General features: G+C 36.2%; 2 protein-coding genes across 7 annotated transcripts in view; both read left to right on the top strand.

Annotated features, from left to right (window-relative positions):
* HEATR5B (HEAT repeat containing 5B) overlaps positions 1-14,595 on the top strand; it is a 136,307-nt gene extending 121,712 nt beyond the window's left edge. For 3 of the 4 annotated variants that reach the window (XM_074209702.1, XM_074209701.1, XM_074209703.1), the window contains 2 exons: positions 6,611-6,824; positions 11,126-14,594. In XM_074209702.1, the coding sequence (XP_074065803.1) occupies positions 6,611-6,824; positions 11,126-11,430 (519 nt within the window). In that variant the 3' untranslated portion in view covers positions 11,431-14,594. Of the gene's footprint in view, positions 1-6,610; positions 6,825-11,125 lie in introns of all 4 variants that reach the window. The other variant, XM_074209704.1, reaches the window with a different exon arrangement.
* Positions 14,596-19,653: 5,058 nt separating this feature from the next.
* The window catches only part of STRN (striatin), a 172,898-nt gene continuing 167,620 nt past the window's right edge, over positions 19,654-24,931 (top strand). Inside the window, exon 1 of one of the 3 annotated variants that reach the window (XM_074209698.1) lies at positions 19,654-20,062. In XM_074209698.1, coding sequence (XP_074065799.1) covers positions 19,820-20,062 — 243 coding nt within the window. In that variant the 5' untranslated portion in view covers positions 19,654-19,819. The remainder of the gene's footprint in view (positions 20,063-24,931) is intronic. The other 2 variants (XM_074209700.1, XM_074209699.1) reach the window with 2 other exon arrangements.

Raw genomic sequence — 24,931 nt, 5'->3', positions numbered from 1 at the left:
TCATGTTGTGAAAAACATCTAGATTGAAAAAACTCAAGAACTGAAGAAAATTTAAAAAATGCTTCAGTCGGTATTCAGACTCATCAGGTCTTTCTCTAGGGATAGAGAGCATTTTCCATTTTAAGTCCTTCTTGGATCATTGTATTGCTGGGGATAGCTAAGTCAGTCACAGCTGGTTATCTTACAATATTGCTGTTACTTTATACACAGTACATTTCACTTTTCATCAGTTCATGTAAGTCAAGATTTCTTTAAGAGCATTCTACTTATCATTTCCCTTATATTTATCATATAATCCCACAGTATAATTCCATCACAATCATATATGACAGTTTATTCAGGCATTCCCCAATTGATAGGCGCCCCTTCAATTTTCAATTCCCAATCACCAAAGAACACAAATATTTTTGTGCAAATAGGTCCTTTTCAGGGAAGCTATGTGGTGTAGTGGATAGAACACTGGTCTTGGAGTCAGGAGTACCTGAGTTCAAATCTGGTCTCAGGCACTTAATAATTACCTAGCTTTGTGACCTTGGGCAAGCCATTCAACCCCACTACCTTGCAAAAGAAAAAACAAAACCCCAAATAGGTCCTTTTCTTTTTGTTTTATATCACTTTTGGGTTATAGACCTAGTAGTGGATTCACTAGGTCAAAGAATATGCATGGTTTTACTTATGGCAAAGTTTCTAACTGCTCTTTAAAATGATTGAGTCGGTTCATAACTTCATCAACAGTGCATTAATGACTCATTTTTCCCACATCCCCCAACATTATTTTTCCTTTTGTTTCCTATTAGCCAATCTAATATATATGAGGTAGTACCTCAGAATTATTTTCATTTCTATTTCTCCAATTATTAGTAAGCTAGAGCATTTTTTCATATGGCTTATAGATAGACTTGACTTCCTCATGTGAAACCCCTTCATATCTTTTGATAGTTTATCAATTGGGGAATGGTTCATATAATGACTCATACAAGAAATGAGATCTTTATTATTAAAAATCTGCTTTAAGAATTTTTTCACAGTTATTACTAACTGTATTTCTCTCCATCCTATTTCTCCCGTTTATTTTTTTCTCTCTTCTTTGAATCTCTTTCTCCTCAAAAGTTTTTTGCTTTTGACTATCCTCTTCCCCAATACCCTCCCTTCTATCAGACCCTCTTATCTCCTACTTTCCTTTGGGTAATATAGAGATATATGTCCAATTGAGTGTGTATGTTATTTCTTTTTTGAGCTAATTCTGATGAAAGTAAGGTTCATTCACTCCCCCTCATCTTCCACTTCTTTCCTCTCCATCATAAAAGCTTAATTGCTTCTTTTACGTGAGCTAATTTATCCCATTCTACCTCTCCCTTTTGCTTCCTCTCATTATATTCCTTTCTCATCCATTGATTTTATTTTTTATTGGAGGTTTAATTGATTCTTGTTTGTAATTCATTCTCTTTTGCCTTTTTTTAATTTTAGAAAGGATTTATTTATTTTGAGTTTTACAATTTTCCCCCAATCTTGCTTCACTCCCCCGCCCCCACAGAAGGCAGTTTGTTAGTCTTTACATCATTCCCATAGTATGCATTGATCTAAGTTGAATGTGATGAGAGAGGAATGATATCCTTAAGGAAGAAACATATGAGATATAGCAGAAATACATAATAAGACAATTTTTTAAAAAATTAAAGGTAATAGTCTTTGGTCTGTGTTCAAACTCCACAATTCTTTCTCAGGATACAGATGGCATTCTCCATCATAGATACAGCAAATTTATGCCTGATTGTTGCCCTGAAGGGATGAGCAAGTCTATTAAGGTTGATCATCACTCCCATGTTGCTGTTATGCTGTAAATGTTCTTCTGGTTCTGCTCATCTCACTCAGCATCAGTTCATGCACATCCTTCTAGGCTTCCCTGAATTTCCATCCCTTCTGGTTTCTAATAGAACAATAGTGTTCTATCACATACATATACCACAGTTTGTTAAGCCATTCCCCAATTAATGGAAATTTCCTCATTTTCCATTTCTTAGCTATCATAAACAGAGCTGCTATGAACACTTTTGTACAGGTGATGTTTTTACCCTTTTTCATAATCACTTCAGGGTATAGACCCAATAGTGGTATTGCTGGATCAAAGGGTATGCACATTGTTGTTGCCTTTTGGGCATAATTGCACATTGCTCTCCAGAAAGAGCAGATGAGTTCACAGCTCCACTGACAATGCATTAGTGTCCCAGATTTCCCACATCCCTTCCAACAAAGATCTTTTTTCCTTTCTGGCCATATTGGCCAGTCTGAGAGGTGTGAGGTGGTACCTCAGAGATATTTTAATTTGCATTTCTCTAATAATTAGTGATTATTTAGAGCAATTTTTCATATGACTATGGATTGCTTTGATTTCTGTAAATTGCCTTTGCATGTCCTTTGACCATTTGTCAATTGGGGAATAGCTTATCTTTTTTTTTTTAATTTGACTCAGTTCTCTGTATATTTTAGAGAGGAGTCCTTTGTCAGAAACACTAGTCATAAAAATTGTTTCCCAATTTACTACATTTCTTTTGATCTTGGTTACAGTGGCTTTGTCTGTGCAACTCTTTTTCCTTCTTATATATCATATTCCAAGCCCTCTGATACTTTTACATTTTAAAACTGTTTCATATTCAACTCACCCCTGTGCCCTCTGTCTATATATGCCCTTTCTAACTGCCCTTATGATGAAAAAATTCTTATGAATTATAAGCATTGTCTTCCCATGTAGGAATATAAACAATTTAACCTTAATAAATCCCTTATGGTTTCCTTTTGTTCTTTACCTTTTTAATGCTTCTCTTGAGTCTTCTATTTAAAAGAGAAATTTTCTGTTTAGCTCTTGTCTTTGATCAGGAGATGTTGAAAATTCTCTATTTCATTGATTTTTCCATCTTTTCTCCTGAAAGATTATGCTCATTTTTGCAGGGTAGTTGATTCTTGGTTGTATTCCAACCTCTTTTGCCTTCTTGATTATCATATTCCAAGACTTCTGATACTTTTATTTTTAAGCTGCTAAATCTTGTGTTATTCTAACTGGGGCTCCACAATATTTGAATTGTTTCTTTCTGACTGCTTACAATATTTTCTCCTTGCCCTGGAAACTCTGGAATATGACTACAATATTCTTGGAAGTTTTCACTTTGGGATCACTATCAGTAGGTGATCATATTCTTTGGGGAGAGAAAGGGACTAGCATTGGTGAGGTCAACAAAAAGAAAAAAAGGCAGGCCAAAAGTGCACAGAAGAAAACTGAAAGAAGTTCAGGGAGAAGCACAGATAAATAGGATGGTTCTAAAAGTAACATGTTACATTTATTGTATGCTTTAAGAAGAAGCAAGTATCATAGTTTCATATATAATTATCTTTTTGTATTATACTTTGTATGTGGAAAATGCTCCTGTTTGAGGAGTTCAAAATTTAAAGTTCTTTAAAAATCTTAAAGCAGTTATAGTGCTGCAGTGAGTAGAGTGCTGGGCCTGGAATCAGGAAGACCTCCCTTTGCCTCTGTTAAATAAAAGTGTTTACCTCTCTGTAGGGTGTTAGTGTTGTGAGGATAAAATAACATAAATTTTATAAAACTTTTGTCAACCTCCAAGTACTATATAAATGCTTATTCTTGCTCAATAATTTCAGTTGTCCTACTTCTTTGTAATCCCATTTGGGATTTTCTTGGCAAAGGAATTTGAGTAGATTGCCATTTCCAGCTCCCACTCATTTGACAAATGAGTAAACTGAGGCAAACAAGGTTAAGTGAATTGCCCAGGATCACACAGCCAATAAGTATCTAAGGTAAAAATTGGTCTTCCAGACCCCAGGCCTGACATTCTATCCATTACAACACCTAGCTGCTATTATAAATGTTAGTTTAAAAAAAGCTATGTTCCCTACTATATATATATATATTTTTATGAGTACTTTTTTGATCCTATTCAGCTGTTCTTCCTAATATTATAGAATATGAATAGGAAGGAGTCACCGTGCCTCAGAGGAAAAAGTACTGACTTTGGAGTAAGAGGACCTGGATTCAGATTCCCCCTTTGATCTCTCCTTTCTTTATGATCTTTGGAAAATCTTTTAACCATCTTAGGCCTTGGTTTCCTCATTTGTAAAATGAGGGATTTAACATAGAGAAATAGTTTTTTTAGGTCCTTTCCAGCTCTTAAATATATAATTGTCTGTGTTTAATAATGAATTTTCTGTGCAGTTTCTAAAAAAGTTATTTTCTTGAAGATTTCTAGTGAAAGGAAGCCTAGCACTTTACATGGTAGCCATTTGACTTCTAGATTACTGTCATTTTCTCCTAAACCTTTTCTTGAGGTAACCACTTAGTTCCTTCATCTGACTCTCAGACTTGAGATCTTAATATCCTGATTTCCCTCTCCTGAATGCCATTCAGTTCATTAATGTCATTAAAATTTGGATTACATAATTGAATACAGGCACTTAATATGTAGTCTGACAAGGGCAGAGTAGAGCAAGACTTTGCTGGCCTTAACACTGTCACATGTTGATGGAGCTGTAAACTCATCCAACCTTTCTGGAGAGAAATTTGGAACTACGCCCAAAGGGCAACAAAAATGTGCATACCCACTGATCCAGCAATACCACTACTGGGTCTATACCCTGAAGAGATGATGAAAAAGGGTAAAAATATCACTTGTACAAAAATATTCATAGCAGCCCTGTTTGTGGTGGCAAAGAATTGTAAATCAGGTAAATGTCCTTCAATTAGGGAATGGCTTAGCAAACTGTGGTATATGTATGTCATAGAACACTATTGTTCTGTTAGAAACCAGCAGGGTTGGGAATTCAGGGAAGCCTGGAGGGATTTGCATGAACTGATGCTGAGTAAGATGAGCAGAACCAGAAAAACACTGTACACCCTATCAGCGACATGGGGGCGATGATGAACCTTGATGGACTCACTCTTTCCATCAGTGCAACAATCAGGGACAATTTGGGGCTGTCTGCAATGGAGAATGCCATCTGTATCCAGAGAAAGAACTGTGGAGTTTGAACAAAGACCAAGGAGTATTACCTTTAATTTAGGGAAAAAAACCTGATATCTTATTGTCTGATCTTGTTATTTCTTATACTTTATGTTTCTTCCTTAAGGATATGATTTCTCTCATCACACTCAATTTGGATAAATGTACAACATGGAAACAATGTGAAGAATGACAAATTACTTTCTGTGGGGGGTGGGAGGAGGGAAGTAAGATCAGGGAAAAATTGTACAACTCAAAATAAATGAAATCTTTAATTAAAAAAAGACTTTGCTGGCCATAGACTCGACCTACAACTAGTAATTCTACTCTGATTCCATTAACTTCTTTGATTCCCATATTATATGTTTATTGTTATTGAGCTAACATTTTTTCATTTGATCTACCAACTACATCTTCCTCATCTTCCTCAAATGTCCAATCTCTCATTTGGAAGAATAATTGTCACACTTTGTTTTTAATTTTTAATTTCTTGTGATTTCTCCTTCTCATTTATTCATTTTTTCATGCTTTAGGGCAGTTGTTTTATTGAGAAGTTGTCATTCTATTTGCTCCTTTATTTTTCTTTTCTTTTGTTTGGGTTGCCATTTTACTTGTCTTAGAGAAGTAGAGTGGTATAATGGATGAAGTACTAGACTTAAAGTTAGGGAAACCTGTGTTTAAATCCATTCTCAAGCATTTATTAGTTGTATGATCCTGAACAAGTCACCAGGTTCCTAACCTGTAAAATGAGTTAAAAAAAAAATGGGATTGATCTCATTGGAATGTTATTCCCTCTCTCCCAACTTCCTTTTTCCCTGTGTACTTATGTGTGTGTGTGTGTGTGTGTATGTCTTTTATATATGTGTGTGTGTGTGTGTGTGTGTGTGTGTGTGTGTGTGTGTGTGTATGCGAGTATTGTGCAAAATGTTTTCCAATTCTTAAAGCCTTATTATCTAGTGATCCAATGGAAAATTCTATTGGAGCATTCTTAGTCTAGATCTCTCATTTTTCTCTATCATATTTTATACTATATTGTAAATTGGGTACTTGTCATATCAACCAGGGATTGTTATCATCAATGTGCCTTACACTTGTCAGGGAATAATCATTTTTTTTAAATGATTTAAAATTTTAATGATTTTAAACACAACAGCATCACAGTGTATGACTTTTTTTCACATAAGTTTTTCAATTTTTATTTTTTCTGACCAAATCTTTGATATTGCATTTTGATTCATTTATTCTTTTTAAATGTCTTTTCCTCATTGAACTTTAAGTAATTTCCCCATTTGAACATCAGTGATGTTTTCCTTGATCCTTTCATTTGAAAAAAATAAAAAAAATCTCTAGAATTCTGCGCACACACACACACACACACACACACACACACATCTAGTTAGATTAATAGGTAGAAAGACAGATCAAAAGATTATTTATATACATATATGAGCATATCTCCAAATGGTATTTCATCTTGAGTTTGTTTCACTTTGCTATATTATTTCATTTCTTTTTAGCATTCAAAAAAGATTGTTTATTTATATTATAATCATTGGAACTGGCACTCATCTTAATTGATGAATTATGTTTTTTTCCTATAGGTTCAAGCAAAGTGTTACCAGCTTCTTCTTTCAGTCTTCCAACATTCCAACCGTGCCCTTTCAACTCCCTACATCCATTCATTAGCTCCAATAATGGTCGAAAAACTAAAAGCTGTTGAAAGGAGCCGGCCAACCAGTAGTACAGAGCTTTTAGCTGTTCAAGAAGGAATCAAAGTTCTTGAAACATTGGTTGCCCTTGGTGAAGAGCAGAACAGTAAGTATTTTGTTTTCTTCATTAACTGAAAAGTTTTTCAAGTCTAAAAGAGAATGTTTCTTTTACATTAACATAGCAATTGGGATATTAAAATTGCCAGAAAACTTTTTAATAGATAAACGCTAGTATGAAAATTAGTGTTGACTTATTACAGTTTTGAGTAGAAAATTAAAGTTGGATCAATATTGAGTGGTAATATTGATCCACTTTTAATTTTCAGCTTTTAGTTTCTAGAATAAAGATAATAAACTTGGTGAGACTCTATACTGATTAGGATTAGGAAAAATAATGGTATTTAAATAGAATTTTAAAACAATCTGGTTTTCTTGATAGAGCTTTACAACTTCACTAGTAAATATAATCAAATCAGTTTTGGAATTGAATCAGTATACTAAAAAGCATCAAGTTTGCATTTTAAAAACAATTAAAATTTATTTTGCAATTTTAATCACAGAAAAACAATCTTAATCAGACTATACAAACAAGCAGTTCAAAATTTGGGGGAGATAGGGTAGCATAATGGATAGAAAATTGACCTTGGAATCTAAAGACCTAGGTTTGATGTTTAACTTTGTTAAGGTGTAACATTGGGTAAGTCATTGCCCCCCTCAATTCCTTTCTGTCTAAAAGAAGGGAATTGGGACTACATGGCTACCAATATTCCTTCCAACTATAATATCCAATGCTTCTTTGATTATAACTCCAGAACTTCTTATTTCTGTATTTATTCAGGTACTATGTAATATTGTAGCTCTCTCTTTTGTATAAATGCAAAAAAAAATTAAAAAGAAATTGGGATCATTAGAATTCCTAAGTGTATTTTGGACAGGAAACATGGCATGCTACTTTTCCTAATGCATAGCCCAGGGACTTTCACTTTCCCCTTCTGTAAAATAGAGATGAAACCTTTCCTCCTGGGATTATTGTAAGCATAAAGTGAACTCACATGTATTTTAACATGTTAAACTGTACAAAAGATAAAGCACTTTGAAAAAAAGGTTATATAGCATTATTATTATTATTGATTCAAAGGAAATTACTTTTGTTCATCATATTTTCTAAGGGTCTAGACTAAAATAGTAGTGGAAATAGAAAGGAAGAGAAAAATTCAAGATATGATTTGAAGAAAGAGTCAATAGTAAATATCTAAAGTAGGATTTAACTTTGTTATTCTTGACTCTTTAAATCTTGCCTTGTATCCATTGTACCACCTAGCTTCCTAGGGGTTTCTTTTTCTAGATGTTTATAACATATCTCTTTAGCAGTAAATAGAATAGTTTTGTTTGTAATTTAAGTCAAGTGTTCTGGCCTGTAATTTGTATTTTCCACCTTTCCTCTTCATTTAAAATAAGGATTATTTTTCTTCTTCACTCAGAGAACACTTTCTCTTTGTGAGACTTTTAAAGATCACTGACTGTTTACCAGTTGTATCTGCTGGGTTTTTTCAGGTCTGGTGATGTGAACTCATTAAAGGCAACTAGGAATTCTTTTACCATCTCCATACTTTAAATTGGGGAATTACATATTCTTATTTTCCATTCCCAATCTAAATATCAGGAGGATAAAGCAAGAAGGGTTGAGCAGCCTTCTATTCTTTCTGCTATTGCTGACATCATTCCCACCTATTCCCCCAAATCATCAGATGTCCTCTACTTTGATTTTCTCTTTTCCTACCATTTTAGCAAAAAGGAAAATCTTTTTGTTGTCCAAAGTTTTCCTCAACAGACTCAATTCATGCTGAGTTTTAGCACCCCTGACATTTTTCTTATATAACTGTTTGTTTTGTTTTCTTTTTGCAAGGCAATGGGGTTAAGTGACTTGCCCAAGGTCACACAGCTAGGTAATTATTAACTATCTGAGGCTGGGCTTGAACTCAGGTTCTCCTGACTCCAGGGCTCCTGCTCTATCCACTCTATCCACAAGTGCCCCATGTCACTTTTATTTTCATCTTTTATCTTTTCTTGCTTCCACATTGTTTACACACCTCTTAAAATTCTACATCAGTGATTTCACTGTGTATCTATTTATCCTTAAATTTCAATTTCATGTGAAATTTAATAAAAGACAAAGAGTTATCACCGTTGCCATAATTTTAACTTTGGCTAACAATACCAATATGTCAATATCATATTCACTGTGTAGCCATTCAGTAATTTTTTTTAATTGAAATTTTTCACCAAGGCTAATTAGAGAGGTGTATTGTAGTACCTTTAATTAGTAGTGCTTTGCTTTATTTTAATTAAGGCAAAAAAGACTGGATATATGATGTGCCATCTTAATGAGTGAATTTTATTCACAAGTATGAGTTATTATCAGTCATAAAAAATTATAACAGCTGAGAAACTATATTTTATTGACGTAATAGCACCAGTGTATACATGTTAAAGTCTGAGAGAATAAACTTTCAGCCTTTTTTCATTTTAACTATGCATTTTCCCCATATAAATTAAAATATTACATATTCTTTTAATTCTAATAGCAATCATTTTGAAAGACTGAAAGCTTCCATATTGTACATACATTTTTCTCATCTTATTAAATCCAGTTTCCAAGCTAGAAATCTTTTGAATTATTTCTGACTTTTTCCCTGTAGATTTTATTTAGCCAATCATTTATTTATCAAGTTTAAAAAACTTTTTCCTTTGATACTTCTGTGGAAATCATTCTTTCATTCAATTCCTACTAAGACTACTTTAGACCATGCCTCCATCATTTTATTGCTTTATTATTACATTGATCTCAAAATTTGTTCTCTGTGACTCTACTTCTTTACATTCAAGTTGATTCTACATGCTACTTCCAGATTGCTCTTTCTAAAACACAGTTTTAGAAGATAGGGGAAGAAATGGTAACCTATGTAAAATGCACTTAATGGTGATTCATTTGGGTAAAAGCATGATAATACAGGTCCTATTCCACTGAAGATGTCAGTAATGGTGTTGTGATTGATTAGGTTAAACGTTTTGATTGCCTTCACAGTCATCATCAACCAATTTGAAATTCTCACCTTATTCCAACTCCTAGTACTCTCAATAGAAAAAATAAAAGTTGAAAAAATATTATCATCTTCAGTAAATAAATACCAACTCTAAACCTTGTACATTATTGCTATTTGATAATCACTAAAAGGAAAAGTAGTTTTATGCTTTCATACAACTTTTATTTAAAGATAGTTTACTCATATGGACATAAAGTAATGTGATTAGGATTTGAAATTTTTTAAAAAATTTTTTCATTTAAGTTAATGGGGTTAAGTGACTTGCCCAAAGTCACATAACTAGGCAATTATGAAGGGTCTGCAGTCATATTTGAACTCAGGTCCTCATGACTCTAGGGTTGGTGCTCTATGCTCTGTGCCACCCAAATGCCCCAAGATTTGAAATTCTTTTCAGATAATGTTTAACATATCATTAAGAAAAGAAACAATTCAAGTTGTACATAGTAGTTTAGTTTTGAAGTATTTTTTTCTGCTACTGAGCGTTTGGGGGGGAGGAGAAAAGGGAGGAGGTACATAAAAGTTTTTTTTTTAAAAGAATAAAGAGGGCGGCGGCTAGGTGGCACAGTCGATAGAGCACCGGCCTTGGAGTTAGGAGTACCTGGGTTCAAATCCAACCTCAGATACTTAATAATTACCTAGCTGTGTGGCCTTGGGCAAGCCATTTAACCCTATTGCCTTGAAAAATCTAAAAAAAATAAAGAGAAAGCAACTTTTTGTTATTTTGTCATTTCAGTCGTGTCCAACTTTTCATGACTCCATTTGGGGTATTCTTGCCAAAGATACTGGAACAATTTACCATTTCCTTCTCCAGCTCATTTTACATATGAGGAATTGAGGCAAACAGAGTTAAGTGACTTGTCCAGAGTCACAAACAGCTTGTAATTCTAGATAGAGGTTATAGTTGGGGTTTTAAATATGATGCAAAGTACTATGTCATTATAAATTGTCATCTTCCTTATTAAGGACAGCTTTGGAAATTAATATTTTAGGAATTTTTCTTTGCTCAGAATCCAATAAATATAAAAATGATTGTCTTAATGTGGATTAAGTGATTTATTTTTATTAATAAAATTTTGTACCAAGTAATATATTTAATAGTAGTGATATTTAATAATTATTTGAACAAAGTTTTCAAGAACTAAAAAACTAAAGTTTGAATTAGATCTCAAATTTGGTTATAATTTAAACTACCTATTGTTCTACTTAACTATTCTTTGTTTTTAGTAATCTTTACTCACTATAAAACTCAAAAATTGGTCAAATTATGTTTTGGTAATTTATCATTTAATGCTTTGATTTTCAGGAGTACAGTTGCTTGCCCTTTTAGTTCCAACCTTGATTTCATATTTGCTAGATGAAAATGCTTTTGATTCAGCACTTACAGCATCCAAAGATCTTCATGAGTTTGCACTCCAGAATCTAATGCACATTGGACCTCTCTATCCACACGCTTTCAAAACTGTAATGGGAGCTGCTCCTGAATTGAAAACACGATTGGAAACTGCAGTTCGAGCAAGCCAGGCTAGCAAAGCAAAAGCAGCTGCCAGGCAACCAGCACCTACCATACATTCTGCCCCAACAATTAAACTCAAAACAAGCTTTTTTTGAATTTACTGTTCCATTCCTTTTTATTTACATTGCCAACAAACAGCAAATTTGTCATTGATTCTGCATCATTCCAGTCTTTATGTTTATTTGATTTGTATATTGGTATTAATGTTACAGAATAGTCTTAGTGAAATAATTCTACAGGTTTGTGTTGATTTTAGCAAGTTTATTTTTATCATGTATGTGAATTTTTTTCCTTTTTTGTAAGATAACATTTCTTGTTTCTTTTAATTTACTGTATAAATAGTTTTGCAAATTTAAATTGTCCTTTAAAAAGTAACTCAGAAATAACATGTATCAACTTATTGATATGATGATGAAAACTTAAAATAGCATTCTCATAGTTTAGTTGCAAAAGTGAGAAATCAAAATGATACACAAAGACTTGAACCTAATTTATTTTCTGCTATGTATATTAAAGTGAAATAGATATAATATTTTCTCAGAAGATACAACACAATGAAATGTCCTTACCTTTCTATTAGTCTTTCTTAACTTTCAGAATTAAATAAGTAAATTATTCTTGACCAAATATTGGGTGTTAAAATAATTTAAGAAATAAAATTTTTATTTAAAGGTGCATGAAAATGTATCACATATAGTGTGATCTACTTTTTAAGAGTCAAAAAAATTGGCCTTGGAAAATCTTTCCAAGCACAGCTCAGAGATTTTACCTGCAATGTTCTAATTGTTCCCATTTTGTGTTAAGTGGGATCATTACCTTTATGATAAAAATGTGAAGATATCATAGTAACTAGCAAGTAGAATCTCCAAACTAACCTTTACTGTATGGAGAAATATGCAAAAAAAATGAAGCTGACTCCAATTATTTTATGAGATAGAAACTATCTCATAAACAAAATGATTTTTTTCCTGGGTATCTTTTATCTTATGCCTGCTGCTTGTTTTTTTCCCATTAATTTGCTCGTATTTCCTCTCTTTTACCTTCAATTCCATTTTTGTATTCCTTCATCAAATTCCCCATGAAAAAAACATACATTTTTATCAATCTACTCTCTTCCTACTTTGCTTTACCTACCTTCTTTCTCATCAAAAAGTAATTATCCTCTTGTAGACTTGCTTTTCTTCCTCTTCCAGTCATTGGGTGGCTTCTTTGTGTTTATTTGTTTCCCTTATTCTCTTTTATTCCCACCCACCTGAGACATTGCTTCATTCTTTCACCCTAAGGTATGGTGGTTAAGTTGTGGAAGTTGTAATACCACCCATGGCATCTCTATATTTTTACCCACACCCTTTTGAGCCACTGTCAGAATAATTTTAGCCATTTTGGCTATGCTTGTGTAAAGGTATGTCAACCCTGCTTCATTGAAAAATGAGAGAAGCACTTAATTGAAAATCAGATATAGTTCTGTGAGTAAGGAATAAGTAATATATTTAATCAAATAATATATAGATAAAAAGAAAAATCTAATTTCCTTTTTCATTTTTTACTGTGTGCTTTCTGTTACGCTGTCTTATTTAATTATTATTATTTTAAACAATGATGTTACTACTAATTAAATTCTTGGCTGTCAATATTGTAAATTTAATTTGTATTTTCTTAATTTCATCATTTCACTCTGCTTAATAGTCATCATATTCATAAACTAGCACTGAGCCTTTTACAGACCTACTGATATTTATATGTAACTTTTATTCTGATTATCTCTGTACATATAATTAAATATTACATGTGTGGTAACTTATTCCATGTTATGGCAGCATGAAATATATTAAACATGCAATTGTATATTCAATAATTAAAGTATTGTGGTTTCATTATGTATTTAATTCCATGTCTTTTGCATTCACATTTACTTTAATGGTATTTTTGACTTGTGGACAAAATCAAGACTGTAGCATACCAAATAAACTTCTGGTTTATATATTTTTTCATCAATGGCTTTCCAAGCCATTTTCATTGTCATGTTTAGAAGACTAGTTTAATTATAACAGACCCATCTTCCAGTTGTTTGTATTATCTGAAATTGTTCCTTGTGAACTTAATAAAATTTCACCTGCATGAATGAGAATTTCACTGCTTGGTCAAAACTTAGTAATGTCACTTAAATCAATTTGATAGTCACATCTTGAAGTATATACACCTCATTTTGAATATTAGAGACAAGAGGTTGCACGCTGTCTCTTACTACAGTTTTTTTTCTTATACTTCAAGGAGAGTTTCTGGATATGTTGTATACTTTTTTCCCTCTTCACTCACTTGAAGTTTAATTCCCTATATAGCAATGTTTTTCTCATACATCTTCGTTAATCCCCTTCTTTCACTCTTCTGAGAAAAACATTTGACCAGGAAAATATAACTGTCTCCCTTACTTTTATAAATGACCCCAAACATACCCCTAACATAGCTGATTAACAGTGTAATAATACTAATGAAAACTTGTCAAAGAAAACCTTAAATTTTAAAGTGAAATTAGAATTACTGAAAACCCAATTCATGATTTCTGAAGGTTTGTATCCAGAGAAGTAGATGCATTTGGCTAGAACATAGAGTATACAAAGGGAAGTAATGTGAAATGTCTCAATAAGTAGGCTGAAGCAAGACTGCAGGGTTTTAATTGCCTGCCTATTGGACCAGGAGTCACCAAAGAGTCCTTTTTTTTTTTTAGGATTTTGCAAGGCAAATGGGGTTAAGTGGCTTGCTCAAGGCCACACAGCTAGGTAATTATCAAGTGTCTGAGACCTTATTTGAACTCAGGTACTCCTGACTCCAGGGCCAGTGCTGTATCCACTGCACCACCTAGCTGCCCCTACCAAAAAGTTTTGAACAGGTACATGACATGGTTAGACTGGTGCCTAATAATAGTTAGGAAACTTGAGATGGTACAAAGGAGAGAAGGTTGTGAAGATAGGGCTGATTGTATTGTAGATAAAAGTAAATTGAGACTTGGCACTTGATTGGATATTGAAGATTGGGAGAATGAGTCATTAATGACTGCAAAATGCAAAACCTGGAGCCACCCTATTGGACTCAACATAAAGTTCTGGCTCTGTTGCTGGAAAAAGTGGAAAGAAACTAAGATGATGAAAGCAGCTGAATTAGTCAAGTGTATGCAAAGGAGGAGGTCTATTCAAGAATTAACAGGAGTTCTGAAGAAAGAGAGTCTCAAATTATATATGAGTGAAATATTGGAGAAATATTGAACTTCATCACTGTCAAAAATAAAAAAAAACTACTGAGAGACTATTATCTCTTGACATATATATATTATATATATATATACACCCACCTGCCCATTTCTATACAAAATTTGTAATAGGCAGAGAATACAATTCTAATCCTAGTCAGCCTCTAATAATCCTGATACCTTCCCCAAAATAGTAAGTTTTGTGATAAATTCAGGTCAATAAAAATTTATTAAACTTGTACAAAATATTCATAAGAATATACATGAAAGTATCAGAAGAGAATAGATATGCTTTCCGAAGTGATATTCAGTAGTAAATGATATTTTTGTAGTTTCATAATTATAAAAACCCAAGATCCCACTGTTGGAATGTATACATGTAAGTATATTTAATATAAATACAAGTTAATTTTTGAAGTAAAGCATTAGCATATGGGGAAATCAGGAAAAGGACTCCTTTATGAGGATAGGATAACTTCAGCTTTGAAAGAAATTAGGATTCTAAAATTGAGAATTGAGGAAGTAGTATATTTCGAACAAGGAGGTAAGATATAGTGTTGCACTTGAGAAATGGAAAGAAAGACAATTTGGTTGAATCATAGAGTATATGAAGGGGGAGAAATATATAAAAAATAAAGGTATGTTGAAGTTAGATTGTTTAGAGACTTTAAATGAAAAAGTTTATATTTGATCCTAGAGGTAAGAAAGGCAGAGCCACTACAAATTTAGGTGGCAGGGGCAACTAGGTGGGTCCTGGAGTCAGGAGTACCTGAGTTCAAATCTGGCCTCAGACACTTAATAATTACCTAGCTGTGTGGCCTTGGGCAAGCCACTTACCCCATTCATTGCCTTGCAAAAACAAACAAACAAAAAAAGTAAAGTGACATGGTCAGACATGTTTTAAGATGATCATTTTGTCCTCTATGTGGATGACTGGAGAGGAGGGAGATCAGATGCAGGAAGACCAATTAGGAGACTTGCAGTAATCTAGATAAAAGGTGGTGAGGGGAGGGTCTGAATGAAAATGCTGGGTGGGTTGAAAGGAGGAGATAGATGTGAGAGATGTATAAATACTATTAGAAAGATTTGGCAACTGATTAAATATGTAGAGAATAGGAGAGTAAGACACAGGTGTGTAGGTTATTGACAGAAGTCAGAAAGAAAGATAAATATGAGGAGAAAAAATGATTTTTGTTTAGGGTGTGTTACATTTTAAATTCCTAGCAGACATCAGTTTAAAATGTCCAATAGACAATTGATTATGTGGGACTAGAGAAACTGGGACTGGGGTAAGTAAATCTTGGGGTTAATGATATAGAGATGATGATTATCATTGAATCTGTGGATTTTTTTTTTTTTTTAGGTTTTTTTGGCAAGGCAAATAAGGTTAAGTGGCTTGCCCAAGGCCACACAGCTAGGTAATTATTAAGTGTCTGAGGCCAGATTTGAACTCAGGTACTCTTGACTCCAGGGCTGGTGCTCTAGAATTTGTAGATTTAATGAAAGGAGAAGGGGTGCAGGGAGAGCCTTGGGATGTACCCACAAGGATCAGGATATAGATGACATAGCATAGGATACTCAGAAGAGGTAGTCAGACAAGTGGGAGGAGAACTGAGAGTAAGCAATATTGAAAAAGCCCAGAAAAGAGAGAGTATCCAGGAGGAAAAAGTGGTAGATGGTATCAAATTCCACAGAGAAAAATAAACTTTTGAGAATAAGTGATAAGTTTTGTCAATTAAGAGATCAATGATAATTTTGTAGAAAACATTTCAATTGAAGTCAGATATAGGGGTTGAGAAGAGGGCGAGAGGAGAAAACATAATGTAAAGAAAAAGAAACTCAGGATAAAGCCAGGAGGCAACAGTTTAGAAAGCTTCTTCTCCCTGAAGGGATATAGGATGGTGATGACATGAGGGAATTGTAGGTTCAAATGAGGGTTTTATTTTTTAGGATAGAGAAACCAGCCTTGTTTATAAGAAGCAGAGAATAGGAGAATTTGAATGGAGAGACAAAGGGAATACTTGTGGAAAGTGAGATGATATGGCTTACAAACAACTCACGTATTATGGATTACAAATGAAGCAATGGATTTAAATGTGTGAAATGATTAAAAGAATAGATAGCAATATACACTACCACCTGTAGAAGGAATCTTGATTCACAAAGACCTCTTTACCAAGAAGAGAAATACAGGATGTAAAAACTATACTGATATGGAATGTAATTCATTTGTAACATAGGGAATAGTAATAGAATATTGTGAATATTATTATAGCAAAAGAATGTGCATCAGTGAAGAGAAAATCAAGTTTATGGAAATTATTTTGAGAGACTCAAGCCAAATCATAAAAAGAACATTGAAAGACAAAGCTGGAAAGGGCACAACTAACTGGGAAGTATCTATCAAGATTTCTATAATAAATTCTTTTCTATACCAAAGGCAGTGGAGTCACATTTGGATTCAATCATCATAGTCCCCTTTGCATTCTATAAAGACATAGAAATGGTACTAAATATATAAAAGTACACATGATCTAAGAGCAGCCAGAGGGCTCATAGATAGTGTGCTGAGACTGGTGTTGGGAAGACCCATCTTCCTACATTCAAATCCAGGCTCAGAAACTCAATAGCTGCTCAAATCACGAAACTCCTGCTTACCTCAGTTTCCCCATCTGTAAAAACAGGAACAAGAGCATCTGGCTATCAGAATTGTTGTGAGGGTCAAATGAGATAATTGTGAAGTGCACAGCACTTTGTGCCTTATAAATATTAACTATTATTATTAATATATGAAATAGATCAAATAATACTTAGAGGAGATCTATGCTATAAGTGACACAATCTTGATGCTACTGAGGGATCAGTTCTATTAAAGGAGAAGCTAAATGAGTTAGAGGGCAACAGAGAAAGCAACATAATAATAGTTGGGGACCTCAACTGCCCTCTCTCAGAATTAGATAAATATAACCATAAAAATGAACAAGAAGAAAGTTAAGAAGGAATAGAATTTTAGAAAATTTAGAGATGATGGACCTATGGAGATTAAATGGGAAAAGAAAGGATTATACCATCTTCTCTATGGTACATGACACCAATATAAAAATTGACCATGTAATGGGGCATAGAAGTGATCATTTGGATCTATTTTGTCCAATTGTATGCCAACAAAGCTGATAATATAAGTGAAATGGATGAATATTTACAAAAATATAAGCTACCCAGATTAATAGAAGAGGAAATAAAATAATTAAATAACTCAATTTCAGAAAAAGAAACTGAAGAAACCATCAATTAACTCTCTAAGAAAAAAAATCTCCAGGGCCAGATGGATTTACAAGTGAATTCTATCAAACATTTAAGGAACAATTAATTCCAATTCTGTATAAACTATTTTAAAAAATAGGTTAAGGAATTTAACCAAATTCCTTTTATGATTCCAATATGTGCTTATACCTAAAGCAGGAAGAGGCAAAACAGACAACGAAAATTACAGACCAATCTCCCTAATGAACCATTGATGCAAAAATCTTAAATAAAAATTTAGCAAAGAAATCACAAGGTATTACTCAGTTAAAACTCCATAATCATGTAGGATTTATACCAGGTATTCTGGAATCAATATTAGGAAAACAACACAATTGACCATATCAATAACAAAATTAACAGAAATCATATGATTATCTCAATAGATGCTGAAAAAGCCTTTGACAAAATACAAGACCCATTCCTATTTTAAAAAATATACTAGAGAGGGGGTGACTAGGTGGCACAGTGGATAGAGCACCAGCCCTGAAGTCAGGAGTACCTGAGTTCAAATTTGACCTCAGACACTTAATAACTGCCTAGCTGTGTGACCTTGGGCAAGTCACTTAATCCCATTGCCTTGCCCCCCCCAATACAGAGATCATAAAAATAGTTTTCCTTAAGATAAAAAGCAATATCTAAAAGCAGCAAGCATTATAGGTATAGATATGATGGGGAAAAACCAGCAGCATTTCCAGTAAGATCAAGGATTCTTATTATCACCACTATTATTGAATATTATATTAGAAATGTCAACTTTAGCAATAAGAAAAAAAAGGAATTGAAGGAATTAGCATAGGCATTAAGGAAATAAAACTTTCACTCTCGGCAAATAAGATGGCATAATTAGAGAACCCTAGGAAATCAACTAAAAACTACTTGAAATAATAAACAATTTTAGCAAAGTTGCAGGATTCAAACCCATATAAATATCATTTCTATAAATGACCAATAAAACCCAAGAACAAGAGACAGAAAAGAGAAATTCCATTTAAAGTAATTGTAAACAATATAAATTCTTGGGAATCTACCTTCCAAGACAAATTCAGAGACTATATGAACACAATTACAAAATACTTTTCACATAAAGTCATCTAAACAAAAATGTCAATTGCTCATGGTTGGGCTGAGCTAATATAATAAAACTGACAATTCTACCCAAATTAAGTTACTTATTCAGTGTATGCCAAATCAAACTTCCAAAAAAACTGGTGAAAGGATTTTTGGAAAGATTAGTGGAGGATTGAAAGACAACACCAAACACAATCAGAGCGGAGGATGGGGAAACAAAACTAAACAAAATTCATTACCATGTTTTTACTTTTCAATTGGAATGTACAGTTCAGGGTACTGAGGAATTGGTCCTAACGGAAGTACTCAAGCTGAACTTTTTCCTAGAAAGAGAAGCTGGGATGTAAGGCGGATGGGCCAGAGCTCTTCTCGTGGGGGAAGAGGGGGTTGTGGGTGCCTGTGTGCAACAGCCCAAGAGAGAGCTGTCACGCAACTTCCTTGGGGTGTTTGTGTGTCTGTGTGTGTGTGTGTGTGTGTGTGTGTGCACCAGGTCCTTACACTCCAGCCCAGGCTCGCCTCCCAGCGGAGGGGTGGGAAAGAGGGAGGGCACAAGGGTCTCAGCGCCAGTTTAGAAAGAATCCTCCTTCCCTCCCCTCCCCCTTCCAAACTGGAGCGGCTTAACGCCGCGGCCCCGAGACTACATTTCCCAGCAGCCCGCGGGGCGCTCGCGCTTCTCACTTGACCCATTTCCCGGCCCGTCAGCGGCTCGGGGGGCGGCCCCGGCGCCCGGGCGGCCGCTCCCTGCTGACTCGCGTGTGGGCGGGGAGAGGAGGGCGGAGGGAAGAGGAGGAGGCGCGCTGCCGCCGTTCGCCCGGGCGGCTGCGAGAGCCGGCGCTGGTCCGCAGCGGGCTGCCGCCGCGGCCGCCATGGACGAGCAGGCGGGGCCCGGCGTCTTCTTCAGCAACAGCCACCCGGCGGCGGCCGCGGGCGTCAAGGGGCTCGGGCCCCTGGCAGAAGCGGCGGCCGCGGGCGACGGGGCGGCCCCGGCCGCAGCGGGGGCGGCCCGAGCCCAGTACAGCCTCCCGGGGATCCTGCACTTCCTGCAGCACGAGTGGGCCCGCTTTGAGGTGGAGCGCGCCCAGTGGGAGGTGGAGCGGGCGGAGCTGCAGGTAGAGACCCTCCCGGCCGGGCCCTCCTCCTCCTCCTCCTCCTCCTCCTCCTCCTCCTCCCGCCTCTTCCCTCCCTCCTTCCTCCCTGCTCGCCCCGCCCCGCCCCGGCCTCTTCCTCCCGGCCTGTCCCCTCCCCCTAGCCTGGGTTCCCGCCCACCCCGCCGGGCCCTGCCCTCCCGCCGGGTGGGTGCGAGGGGGTGGCGGCCCGCTCGCTCCCCTCAGCCCCCCGGCCCGCCCTGCGCCGCCCACCCCGGGGCTTTGCCTTTTTACTTGGGGCTTGGCCCGGATTGTCGGGCTCGGGCACCCGAGCCGCAGCTGTTAGAGCCGGCGGGCCGGCGCCTGGCCTCACGCTTGCTTGCTTTTTTGTGTTTTTGCTGTGTCGGCTGGTTCTTTCCTGTAGATTCTGCCCCTCGTGAAGGAAAGGAATGGAGAAGACAAGAGGAAGTTGTGTGGCGGGGAGTGGGAAACTAGAAAAGTGGCCTCTGAGGAAAGAGCCCGGGCCTCTGAACTCGAACCTGCGCCTCCTGCCGCAGTGCGCGCCGCCCGCTGCTTTTATTTCAATCCCAGGGTGTTGAAGGAGAGGCGAGATCACAAGTCGAGTGCCTTAGTGTTCGCTGGTGTCGTTAAGATTTAACAACCAAAACAGGGAAAAAAAATCGTTAGAAGCTTTGTGAGAAAACAAGCCAACAAACCCTTCAACACAACGGAAGCAACTTTTTTGTTAAAAAAAAAACCAAACTTTTTTTTTTTCCAGATTGAAGGAAGTTGAGCTCTGTTAAAGTTTAGTCACGTTACTGATATGCTGTGCAATGACTTGTTTTGAGATAAGAAAGGTCCGCCGAAGATAGTTTGTACCCTGGCCCTTAAAGAAGGAAAGGTTTGAGTGTTTACAGACATTTCACACATTGAATTTTCTTTACTGTGTCTTAAGTTCCGAGACTTTAGAAGGGATCTTGAATAACTCTTTAGTAATTATGTGCTGGACAATGAAATAGAGAACATAAAAAAAGGGGGAGAAAAAAGGAGCTCATATTCTAGTAGGGGAAAATAACAAACAGTTGATTGTATAGAACTTACTAAAGAGTAGAAAGTAATTCAAGAGGGAAGGCAGAAACGGGGGGGGGGGGGGGCTGAGAAAGCCCTCTTGCAGGAGGTGGGTTTGGTCCCCTTCCTGTGCCTGCTATGTCTGAGTAGTCTGTAGGTTCCTTGATAATATAGTGTATGATTTACATGGGAAAAGCAAAATAGTGCTTTTTTGAAGGTACAGACCTGTGTTCACATTCTCTTTTACTTCCTGTTTTGGCATGGGCAAGGCACAATTTCTCTGAACCTCATCTCCTTATCTGGAAAATAGTGGGTGGATGGGGATTAAATGATTTCTGACTTCTTTTGCAACTCCAAATCCACGATCCAAACATGGACATGTTGTTACCTTGACAGAATATAAATTCCATTTTTGACTGTGTAGCAGCCTGTTATCACTTATTAGGTGATTAATAAATGTGTGTTGATTAGATACTTTGGAAAGGAGAATGTCACCAGCTGAATCATTTTTTTTTATAACCCAACTTTTCCCTCCTGGTCTCTAATATAAGTATTAGTTCAAGGGCTCCCAGTTGCTGCTTCTAAAAAATCTCAAAAAATTCCACAAAAGAAACTACTTGAACAAGGCAATATGATAACTTAAACTGTTTCAGTAACTCTTGTTTGAGTGTTTGTGTTTTAATTGAATGCAGTGGATAAAAGAACATCTGTACTTGAGCAAACTGTTGATGCTTTTGCCCACTCCTTCCAGCACCCCCTTCCCCCTATCCCCACCCAGTCCTGCCTCCCTTCCTTCACAGGCTAGAACTCTGGTAGCCACTTACTGCTGGATCCTATGAACTAAACTGTATAGAAGCTTTGACCTGCCTTATCTCCAAACTTGTTTAATTCAACCCTCTTTAACTTAGTGGCCCCTTGCTTCCAAGAGCTTCCCTTTTGATACAACACTCATGAATACCTGATCAGCTTAACCATCATGCTGCTCAGTTTCCAAACTTTTAATGAACCAACACCCTCAGCCTCCTCAGGAGCAGAGATAATGAACTTGCCATATCATATCCTTTGGTGTATAATTTTTCAAAGAACCCATGGATTTCTAAGTTTTGATTCTAAGTTTTGAAAAGGCTTTGTTTAGTGTTGCAGAAATCATGGGGTGGGTGAGAGAAGAACACAGTAGGGCTTCTCAGACTTCATTTTCTAGTTTGGGGACTAGATGATCTTTGTAATTGCTTCTAATTAATATTTGTTAATAAAAGACCTCAGCTTTTGATTTGTTGGATTAAAAAAGCATGAAAGGATATATTTTTAATACTTTTTAGTTTAACTTTTGAAAGTATATTAAGAACCTACTATGTTTCAGATGAGGCAACTAAATGGCACAACTCAGGAAGACCTGAGTCCAAAATCTGCCTCAGAGACTTACTAGCTTGTTTTACCCTGGACAAATCAGTTAATCCCTATCTAAAACTGGAGAAGGAAGTGGCCAACTACTCTACAGTATCTTTTTCAAGAAAACCACATGGATAGTTGGTCCATGGGGTCATTAAGCGTCAGACATGATTGAAAAGCATCATCCAAAACAACAACAAAAATGTTTCAGGCTTGGTCCAGAAGATATACAATAAGCATTTATTGTATGCCAGGCACTGTGCTAAGCACTGGAGAATACACAGAGGCAAAAGGACAGTCCCTGCTCTCCAGGAACTTACAACTAAAGGGGGAGACAATACGCAAACATTTATGTAAAGCAAGCTATATTACAGGTTAAATAGGAAATAATTAAAAGAGGGAAAACACTGGAATTAAGAGGGATCAGAAAAGGCTTCCTGGAGAACTCAAAATTGTAATTGAGACTTAAAGAAGGTTGGGAGATTAGTAATTAGAGTGGAGGAGAAAGAACATTCCAGGGATAGGGGATAGCCAGTGCTGAGAGATGAAGAGTCTTGCTCTGTGAACAGCCAGAAGACTGGTGTTGTGGATTGAAGAGTGTGTTTTGGGGTTAAGTATAAAAAGACTGGAAAGGTAGGAGGGGTCCTGGTTATGAAGGACTCCCAAATAGGGCATTGCTCCTTTAGACAACACGAAACCACTGGAGTTTGAGCTGAAGGTGGTGAGGTTATCAGACCTGCATTTTAGGAAAATCAGTACTAAAATAGTGATGAATGGGGAATGGAACAGAATGGGGAAAGGCTTGAGGAAGTCAGACCCACCAGCAGGCTATTGAAGTAATCAAGGCTTGAGGTAGGGTCTCCACTAGGGTGGTAGCAGCCTCAGAAAAGAGCAAGGGCATATGCAGGAGATACTGCAAGGGTGAGATTGACAGCAGTTTGGCAACAGCTAGAATGTGGAGACTGAGGAAAGGTCAGATTAATAGAGATCCTAGAGAGTGTTGTCCAGAAACCTAGAGAGAAGAGTTAAGAAGGAGAGATTGATCTACAGTGTCCAAGACTATAGAGAAGTCAATGTGAGTGAATGAAGGTTGAGAAAACACTATTGAATTTGGCAATTAAGAGAGCAAGAGGAACTTTGAAGAGAACAATGAACTATAAGAGGTTAAGAGAAAGAAAAGTGGATGACTTTTTTTGAATATTTTAGTTACAAAGGGCAGAAGAGAAATATGATGAAGGATCTGGAGGGTTTTTTCAAGATAGAGGGGAGTCATGGTCATATTTGTAGGCAGTAGGAAAGAAACCAGGGAAAAGGGAGAGACCGAAAATGAGGTAAAGAATAGGGATAAAGGGGCAGCTAGGTGGCACAGTGGATAGAGCACCGCCCCTGGAGTCAGGAGGACCGGAGTTCAAATCCAACCTCAGATACTTAATAGTTGCCTAGCTGTGTGGCCTTGGGCAAGCCAGTTAACCCCATTGCCTTGCAAAAAACCTAAAAAAATAGGGATAAAAGGGTCTGGAGAGATGGGATCAGAGGAGTTTGATAAAGAGTAATTTCATAACATGTGAGACAGGTGGAGGAGATAGTGAGAGAAGGACAGTAAAATGAAAAGAGATGAGAGAAGAGGAAAATCATATGAAAGCTCTTAGTTTTTTCTGAGACAAAGTTCTCAATTGAGAGGGGGAAGAGGAGTCTTGGGAGTTTTGAGGAGGAATGAAAAAGTTAAGAGCCTAAGGACATAATGGGACAGTTAAGCTGTTCAGAGAACTATAGTAGAATTGCCCAACAGTAGTGAGGGCCCACTTGCGGTGGTACAATATCAATTTGGCCAATACTGTGTTTCTTTCCTAGTTTACCTGTAACTGCTTGAAACGTGTATGATCTTGGGGCATAGATCAATCTTGTGTTTATCTATAGTGAATTTTAAATTGAGGCTGATACTCTCGTACTCCTTAGATACCACCATTCTACAATGTTCACTGGTTCCATTTAAATAGTGAAAGTAAATTTTAATATTATCCTTAGCAATAGAAATCTGTTTTAAAAAATTTTTTACATGCTAAGTTACATATATAGTATACTGTATAAAGTAACTAGTTTTTCTGTTATTATCATCATGTATAATTAAGTGTAAGTTACATTTTTCTAATTTAAAAAATTAAGTATTTTCATCTTCCATTTTAATGTTTTGGGTTTTCCTATGAAAAACAATAGAAAGCACCTGGTTGGTTATGAAATAGAGGCCAGTTGGTATTTTTATTTTAATCTCCAAAGTAGTTTTAAAAAATCAAACCTTTTAAATTAAGGCTTATTGTTCCTTTGGAATCTGTCTTTTTTCCTTTTTCAAGTTACCATGACGAATGAAGTGCTGAATTAGCTGTTGCATCTACCAGGTGCATTTCTTTCTTCTTAAAGCAGTGTTAGGGAGTAGAATAT

This window comes from Macrotis lagotis, chromosome 1, assembly GCF_037893015.1.
Source record: "Macrotis lagotis isolate mMagLag1 chromosome 1, bilby.v1.9.chrom.fasta, whole genome shotgun sequence".
Taxonomy (NCBI): domain Eukaryota; kingdom Metazoa; phylum Chordata; class Mammalia; order Peramelemorphia; family Peramelidae; genus Macrotis; species Macrotis lagotis.
This window is presented reverse-complemented; position numbering and strand designations above follow the sequence as displayed.